General features: G+C 35.3%; 1 protein-coding gene across 1 annotated transcript; it reads right to left on the bottom strand.

The window, feature by feature from the left end:
* Positions 1-3,216: 3,216 nt before the first annotated feature.
* On the bottom strand, positions 3,217-8,090 carry TANGO2 (transport and golgi organization 2 homolog (Drosophila); the record flags this gene model as incomplete). Its single annotated transcript, XM_009573218.1, has 3 exons — positions 3,217-3,337; positions 5,167-5,271; positions 7,897-8,090. Coding segments are annotated over 3 exons (420 nt in total), but the record flags the coding sequence as incomplete, so codon positions are not given.
* Positions 8,091-8,999: the final 909 nt, after the last annotated feature.

The following is an 8,999-nucleotide window of genomic DNA, read 5'->3' as shown; positions in this document are numbered from 1 at the left end:
TATTTCAGAGAATTGATTACTGTGACACTTGGTCTGGGAACATTCCAGTCAATACATTCTGTTTACTAACCTGAAAAACAAAGCAAAATGCCTCAAACCTGGATTATTAGCTTTAACGAAGTATTTTCCAATTTCTTTACCTGGATAAGACAACTATAAGCATGAAACAGCATAGAATTAAAAAAAAAACACACATAACACAACAAAACCTAAACAAAGCCCCCAGAAAAATACAGCACTTTTAGAAGGGAAATAAGTACCAGAAACGGACTTAACTTAAAGCTCTTTCATTTCTAATACCTCATGAAAGATTTTACTTCATCTTATCACACAAAGTTACAGACAAATCAACATAAACATATGTGCAAAAATGCACAATCTATTAATGTTGACGAAGACTGGTCACCAGATTGACTTTATTCTGATTCTAGTTTTGAACACACAGGTAAACAACAATTACGAAAATTTTAAGCAAAAAGATAATAATTGAGTTCTAACAGATACTTCAACATTTCTTCCACTACCATTTTAATAGAAAAAAAGACAGGAAACAAAAATCTCTTGCAAATTTATGACTTTGAAAAGATGTTATATATAAGCAAACTTCGTAAAATGCCATGCAATAGTTTCCTACATAGACTTTTTTCCTTCATATCCTTTAAAACGGCTATTTAAAACCCCATTTTATTTTTAAAAAAACTTTTATAAAAATAAAATACTTTCTTTGTTAACTTTAACTACAGTTTACTTTTTCCAACAGATTAATTGCAAATAAAATTAGCACGCAGTAAATTATGCACTTCATGAATACCTGATCATTTCTAGGAACAAGCACCATTTGCTGATATCTGCACTGCAGTCCTGATCCTGTTTCCACTGAAGCCAATGGCAAAACTCTCATAAGCTTCAAAAGAAGTTAAAAAAGCTCACTTTATTAACTATTCTGACATACTAAAAAAAAAAAAAACAACCCCAAAACATTAGAGGTTTTGGTTTTTTACTGTTTTATTTTAATTGTCAGTAAAAGCAAATCTCAGATTTTGAATTTTGAGTCAAGCAAAGCAAAATACACTACTATCATCTGTTTTTACATCTAAGCTCCGACTTGCTTTTCTTTTGCCTATACATAAAAAATAAGAATAAATTTTTGTTATTACAGAACTACTATAAAAACTAAGGTTTATAAATGCTTTTAGCAAGAAATGGCGTGCAAGCATTTTGCTTGCCATTTAGGTAATGTCTTCAAAGATAATGTCTTGTTCAAATATACACTGGCAATTTTTTTCTTAAGATACAAAAAGGTTTGATAAGCAAACTCTCAGTAAGAGCAAGCCATCAAAGCCAAGTTTTGTTTTTAAATATGTACTTGTCAAATTCAAATTTAAGACAGCCATGGTTATTTCTTCGCATCTAAAAATAACAATAACATTTTTATTCATACAAATACATGGTTTAAACAGCCATCAAAAAATAAAAAAGGGCTAACCATTCCCTACAGCTCAGAAAGACAGTCTGGAAGGCTCCGAGTCTGAAACCACATACAACCTGACAAGGCTCTATTGATCGTCTTGCAATCAAGGTGATCAAAAAGTCATTTATACAGTACTGAATGAACAATCTATGACTAGTCATGCAAGCAGTCCTGGTATCTAGAAGCTATTTAAATACACAAATACAAAGGAAATATCTTACCAAATGCTGCTTTAGCATCTCCTGGCAATTAGAAGTCTGGGAATGGCCTTTCAGAGTACTTCACCTCAATGGCAAGTCTAATTCACTGCTGCCTCCATTAGGTACAGACACAAATACACACACACACTAGTGAGAATGCTCGAACGCACAAGCTCGAGTACAGAAGAATAATTGCACATCTTTGTAAATAGTATCAGAAATCTTGCCACTTTGTAATAATTAATAATCAGAGGCTTGCAAAAAGAATACATTCAGCATATGTATATAGAAAAAAATAGCAGTGATCCATTACTAACTTAATATTCAGCACTCAAAATAAGTCAAAACATAATACCAGTAGCAGCAAAATAACTTAGGGTTTTAAAATATATTGATATTAGCTAGAATCTTCTGTCACATACACTGGCACTGAATAATTGAAAAAAAGGCATGCATTTAAATAGCTTTTTAATTCACAGATGTTAGAACATGTAAGTGCATCTTAATACCGAACTTTTTCAGCAATATAAAGACTGCAATGATGTCACTTTAAAACAAATACTAAAATTTTTTTTACTAAAAATCTATGAGCAGTCACCCCAGGTTTTGACATATTATACCAATAAGGAAATGAAGCTAAAATTGCACACGTAGAAAACAGCTGATAGATGTAAACTTCATATTCAGCTTCTGTTTGCAAACAGATACCTATTCCTTACCTGCCTGCTGGGGAAGAAAGGAAGAAAAACAACATTGCTAATTCGACTATCAGGAAACAAGATGTCACAATATACATAATTTTATTCTGGTCAAAGATAAGCAAGTCTGCTCCCATGATTTTTTTAGTTTCTACTGAGTAAAGCTGAACAAAGACTGAACTTAATTTTCTATCTACTCTCAAATCAAGTTTAGAAATAAGATATATTGCTGCACTATCTGTAGGAAAACAAATGTAAAGAATCCCCTCTGCTCTGCCCTTGCCAGGCAGAACATTGCACCATGGCACTGCTGAAAAGTTTAAATGTTACTAAAGCAGTTAATATTACAAAGATAATACACATTCGTTTAATGCACATTGGCATCAGCTATACAATCTTAAAAGCATATGTTGAAGGGAAAGCAAAGTGTGGCAAAACCTTCAGATAGAACAATAAAAGCAGCAAATGTTTCCCCTCCTCTGAACTGAAAACATGTTTAAGAGTCTACTTAAAACATCTTAAAAAAAAAAAAAAAAAAAAAAGAAAAAACCACAAAACCCACAAAAAAGCAATGACTTTGTGTTGGGCAAAGATGGCCTTGCCCTGGAGGCAGGGTGATGTTTAAAAATTTATTTCTGATTATAAGTTTCTACTTAATGTAAAAACAGTTTCTTCTTTTGGTTTTATCCAAAGGATCTGTGAGCCTGATAGGGTATGCTATCAGTTTATTTAAACTTTTGCTTTCCTTGCTATTTTTAGCTTGTGGAGGCTGGCACAAAACATTTACTAGAGCTTAATGGCTTGTTCTCTCATTGCTTTTATTACAAACCATTCAAACGGGAAGTTGTTAAGCGTGCAGTTTGAATTCATAGGTGCTTGTTGTCCACTTGTTGTCATCTGCATTGATCAAGTTGCGCTCTGTGAAAGTAACCCGTCCTTCTGAATCAATGAGAATGACCGTGTTAGTCCTGAAACAACATAAGGGTAGAAGTTAAGCCTTGCGTCCTTATATAAACTTGCAGGGTCCCGTCCCTCATCCCCAAAGGTTTTAGCTCTTTTTTTTTTTTCCTTGACCACATCATCACCACACTAGCACGGCAGAAATCGTCCTGACAAGTTCAAATGGGCATTTTCAGTCCCTTCTTCCATCACTCCACTGCTCTGATTCCCTGTTGCACTTGCAGCAGCTGACATGCAAAGCTGCTCATTTACAGGAGTATGATAAAAGGTTAAACTTTTTTAGTGCTAAGTGTTCCATTCAGAAGTAGCATAAAACCAAGTTTTTATTCACAGCCTACATGTACCCTGATGGGTTATTCATATCAATAGCACTCTTCATTCTTTCCTTTCAAATCAATTGTCCATTAAGATTTAAACATCATTAATTATTATCATAGGACACTGATATACAATCACAGAAAAACTTTTCTCTCTCTAGGAACCTTCCAAAGAAGAAATTTGTTTTCAGGAAAAGAAGATTCCGTTCATGCATCTATGCCACTTTGTCATGTGTAAGCTGTCATTTCTCTACAGACACTGCAGTACCCTGCCAGAGAGATGACTGACAGAAGTAGGAGTTTTCCAGCATTCTGATCTGGTGGCCTTCCCCAAGTCATTTCACAGTTGTTCACTCATATAAAAAAGTGCTTAATTTCCTCAGAAGAATATCGTGAGGCCTAATTAACAATCTCTATTCACTAAGCCATGTTGCTACGGGAAAGATAAGTGTGAGCATACAATTATAGTAGCAGGGAAGATTTTAAATATAGTGTTAATTCACCAGTAAGAGGTCAGTATTTCTATCGAGTTATCCCCGTTTCCTTTGAAGCGGCAAAACTGCAACCTGTGAAGCAAGGGGAAGAAGATGCTTCCTTACCACTTTAAGTCTTCATTATCCCATATTTAAAGTGTTATTTGAACATGTTTCAGAGGGATACTCAGTTTTTGCAGTGGTTTCTTTCTCAGAATACCCACTTAAAATACTTACACAGAAGTGAGTGCTCTCCGCTTCTCAATTTACGTCTCTACAGTGGAAATGCTATGGCTGACTATGCCAGAGAGGCCAATGTGACAATATTGTTGGTAATCTTTTAGAGTAGGAATTCCCTACCAGCAGCAACAGGGTTCACCTATAATTTTGTCCCATCAAGGATTAAATGCAAGATGCATTGCATTATTCTATTCTTCTTGCATCTTTGGTAGAACAGTTTGAGCAGAAAGTGAGAACATCTCAGTAAAAACAGCAGCATCAGTTAGGGGAAAAGTGGAAATACATGTTCTTTTGAACAAGAGTAATAGGTTTTTTAATGTATGAAAATGGCAGCTACATATTACAATGACATGCCTAAAGAAACCTCTAACTTAGCTATGCAGATGAAACCATTCTTGCTCTTGGAAGAGAAATGTGTTCCGCAGTTCCTCAGATACAGAAGATAATTGTGTTTTTCTGCTAAAAACATGATTTCAAAGCTTTTCATGTTTTGATAATATCAAAATTAGAGGTGGTCAGATCTGCTACTATACTGGGGAACTAGGAGAACTGTATTATCTTGTCTTGGATGAACTGAAGCTATGTCACACTCCTCACCAAAGATGATCCTCATCAGTAGCCAATCTAAGACACCAGAATATTGAGCAAGGAAATGCTGAGCAAGGAAACACTTTACTGAGTTATACTTGATTAATATCAGAACAAATTTAAGCAGTCACTATAGAGTTAAAACTTATAGAAGCATAATTTTGATTTGAGATATGCTTTGATCTAGTACACATTTTTTTCTGACTATGAATTTTTTACCTTGTTCCATAACCTGGGCAACGAACACATACAGCTGCATACTTGTCCAATATAGGACGTATATAATCCTTCCCCTGGTCTTCAATTGCAGGGTCTGGTAATTGACTGAAAAAAGCAATAAAATAATAATAAAAAAAAATTTAATTCTCCAATATTAATACATTCGTCCCTCTTGAACTAAGCTGTGTTGACTGAGTGGTTGATAAATAACAATCACTTTTCAGAAAGTACAAAAGTGTGAACTGTGTTCAAAACTGAAGTATGAGGAAAACAAAAGATAAAACAGCTTGTAAGCTCTCTCCCATAGAGATTCTTTCAAGGTCTGGAACTTTTGTCTCACTTTAAGAATTTTTTTCATATCTTGACAAGTTTTTCCCTTTCCTTGTTATTCTTTGTCTTTCTGTATTTTAGTTTCAAATAAAACATTAATGATCAAGTAATTTGAGGCACATCACATAAACAAGCATTCTTCCAGTTAAGACTCCAAGAGTTCTTTTTGTATCAAAGACAGACCTCTCTGCTTCCTTCAATCTTGTTTGGAATACCTGGAAAATACCTAGGACAATCCTTAAAATAAAATTTGTGAAGATGCAGCAGAGGACAAGGTGAGCTTGCGCCCAAACTTCTTGACATATATTCCTATCAAAGCTTGAAAGATATTTAGAAACATAATTTTATTATAAAGCATATCAAGCTTCATTTATTGTAATTAAACAAGTATCAGCATCCCACAGAAGTGATGCTAAGGTCACAAAGGTTACTGCAGCAACCCTACATCCCTGGCTTTCCATTCACGTCACCAGAACATATTCTCAAATGCTAGCTGTAAGTACAGCTTCCTATTTCAATAATTAAAGATTCCAATTTTATTTATCAAAGTCTAATTTAACTATTATTATAGCAGGTTTTTGTGTTTGATTTTTAAGCTTCTTCCATCTTCAAGAAATAATCCCATTTCTACCTCCTAGCACAGACCAAGTTGCACCTATAAAATAATAATAATTCAGCAGCCTATCAGCTGTACAGTGAATGTTGGGGAAGAGGGCAGAACAAAACAGACTGATCAATTCAACCCCATTTTCAGAGCTCATCCTGATCTGTAGAGGAGACTGTGCAATTTGTTATACTGTAACTGACCTTTACATCTAACTGGGATCATTTTCTTTGTTGTTGTGGTGGAGAAGAGGACCTGTGGGTGTTTCAGGGAGAATAGGTGCAATCCTAGTGTGAATAGAGCAACTAAGCTCCTCTCACTCCTGTACTGGGCACATGGCTGGAGCATACCACGATGTAACAGAGAAGGCACACAGCAGGGCACTTCAGCCCGTGAGAACTATCAGCTTCTATCTCATACTCCACCACCAACCATTGTACCCACTTAATTGCTGTAACACACACAAAGCGATCATAAAGTAATATGCGATATTTTAAGAAAGTTCAAAGCTAGTGCATATCCATGTGTTCGTATTTATTATGAAAAGATAATTTCATCTTGAAGTGTGCTTTGGAAAGATTACAGTCTTAGTTTTAAATATTGATTTTTCTAACTAAGTATTTCCATTTTATAGTCAGATATTTCAGATGAGATCATACTGAATTACGGAACATTAAGGGAAGATCATTTGGACTGTACTGTATCTTACACCTTTGTCTTTTTACTAGTAAAAGGTAAGGTATAACAATTTTTTGAAAAATCACTTGATCTGATATCGGATGAACAAAGTAATTAAGACGGCTTAGCAGACTTCCCAATTTCTACTCATTGCTCAGATGTCTGAGTTCTTATGTAAACATTTATTTTGACCCACTGAAAAATGCCACAAACATGAATGTTGGCATTAAAATTGACTAATAAAGTCAGGAAACTGGATCTATACACCAGAAACAGCTTTGCTTCAACACAAATCAACCCCTAGACAGGTAAAAGTCAGGCTAAACATGAAAGTTACTGGATGGTGAGCAACGATATGCATTTAGACCACAGCACCTTCTTTACCCTGCTCCATGTCTGGACATTTAAATGGTATCAATTTCCATTACTTCTAAAAATCTAGCTTATGGGCTCAGGTTCACTGTGTAGCCAGTAGTGAGTGCAGGAACCTTACTTAGGTACTCAAACTAATCTCTTGGAAACTTCCTTAACCAGAGGCCTGCAGCTTAACTGTGCAAATACTCCCTTATCTCCTTCCCCCATTTAGCCTAAAAATAATTGCACTTTTGAGGAAGGCAGCTGGTTCTACTTCAAAAATAGCTTGCTTTTCCACTCTCTGTGTCTACTCTGGGTAGCAATACAGAACAGCTAGCAGCCGCTAACACAAACCTGCGCATGTAAACAAGTGCTTACTTTGTGTGCGGTAAGAAACTGAACCTTACCCTACAGTGAGCCTCCACAAAGCTTACAGCAAGCAACTTACACATCCCTTGTCTTGCACTCATTACCCTTACTAAGCGAAGTGCAATCTTTAAAAGAAAAGGGCACAGAGAAATCAGTGTACAGTCTATGAGTACTAAGACAGCAGTAATAATGTTTACTGTGTCTGCTGCTTAAAAATCAATATTGTTGAACGTCAGTCTCTGTGGAGAGAAAGAACAGTACTTTTGCCCTTCATTACCCAGCTTTAGACAATTAAAATAAGGCAAAAGTTTATTTTCTATCAAAATAGTTTCTACATGCAATTTTTAAACTGGTCATATCGCATTTTGAGGAAACTCTGGCTATCATGTTCTTACGGCTCTTGATTATTCATCACTGTAAGAAGCTCCTGCACCAAGTCTTCTTTGGTAAGGTCTTGACTTCTCTTGACCACTTCTGTGAAAAGCTGCTTTCCATATTGAAGTTTCTTCCATGGTGTATCCAACAAACAATTACTCAATCCATATATTCCTATACATACAAAAAAAACCCCCAAACATCTTATTAAGTTCTGGAGCAACGACAATGAACTTATGTACTATGCAAAAAATAACTTTATAATTATCTTACCCCACACAGTCTGAGGGACAGAAACAAATGCTATCAGCAAATTCATCATGAATCTCTTATGATAATTTGCTTATTCTTCCTATTGCAAGCTTTCATTTTGCTTCAAGAATAAGTGAGGTCATTAAACTACGTATCAAAGATATATATAATGTGACAAAATAAATACAACAACCCTTCAGATAGTAAGAGTCTCCTAGGTGTGCAATTCATAATAAAATAACCTAACCATTTCTCAACAACTCTTCTGAACCACTACTTCTGACTGTTTTATTAGGGGGAAAAAACTCACAAAACACCCACTTCAGAGCATCATTGCTTTAAGTTTACTAAAATTAGCTGAATTTGAGATTTTCAACACTATTATTAACACAATGTATACTGTGGTGTGAAATCAGGTGAAATATCAAAGCCTTTTTTTTCTCCTCCAGAACACAACGCTAGTAGAAACATCAGGGTATTATGTAACCTACGCACAAAATAACTCATAATCATGATATTGTTGGTTTGTTTCTGTAAAGCAACTTTAATCCTTCAAGCTTTACGTGTCATGAAATTAATAAAATCCGTAATAAGGAGGTTATGCAATAAGTTTAAGATTTAAAAGCAATAACAATCAAGTCCACCAGTCCCTGTGGACCACTTCTAGCTGCATAGTATCTACATATTTACTAAATAATGTTTGGGTGGGCAGGGTGGGGAATCAATGTAACTGGAAAGGGTATTCTGGTGACTCTTTGTTGTCATTACAGATTTCACAAATTTTAATACAATTTAAGTGATTCCCAAGCTAACCTGGCTAGGCTTGCCAATGTGACCCCCACCTACAAGAAAGGCCGGAAGGAGGATCTGG

Source organism: Fulmarus glacialis, unplaced genomic scaffold (genome assembly GCF_000690835.1).
Source record: "Fulmarus glacialis isolate BGI_N327 unplaced genomic scaffold, ASM69083v1 scaffold46062, whole genome shotgun sequence".
In the NCBI taxonomy this organism is placed as follows: Eukaryota; Metazoa; Chordata; class Aves; order Procellariiformes; family Procellariidae; genus Fulmarus; species Fulmarus glacialis.
The sequence above is the reverse complement of the archived record's forward strand: the minus strand, read 5'-3'. Positions and strand labels throughout refer to the sequence as shown.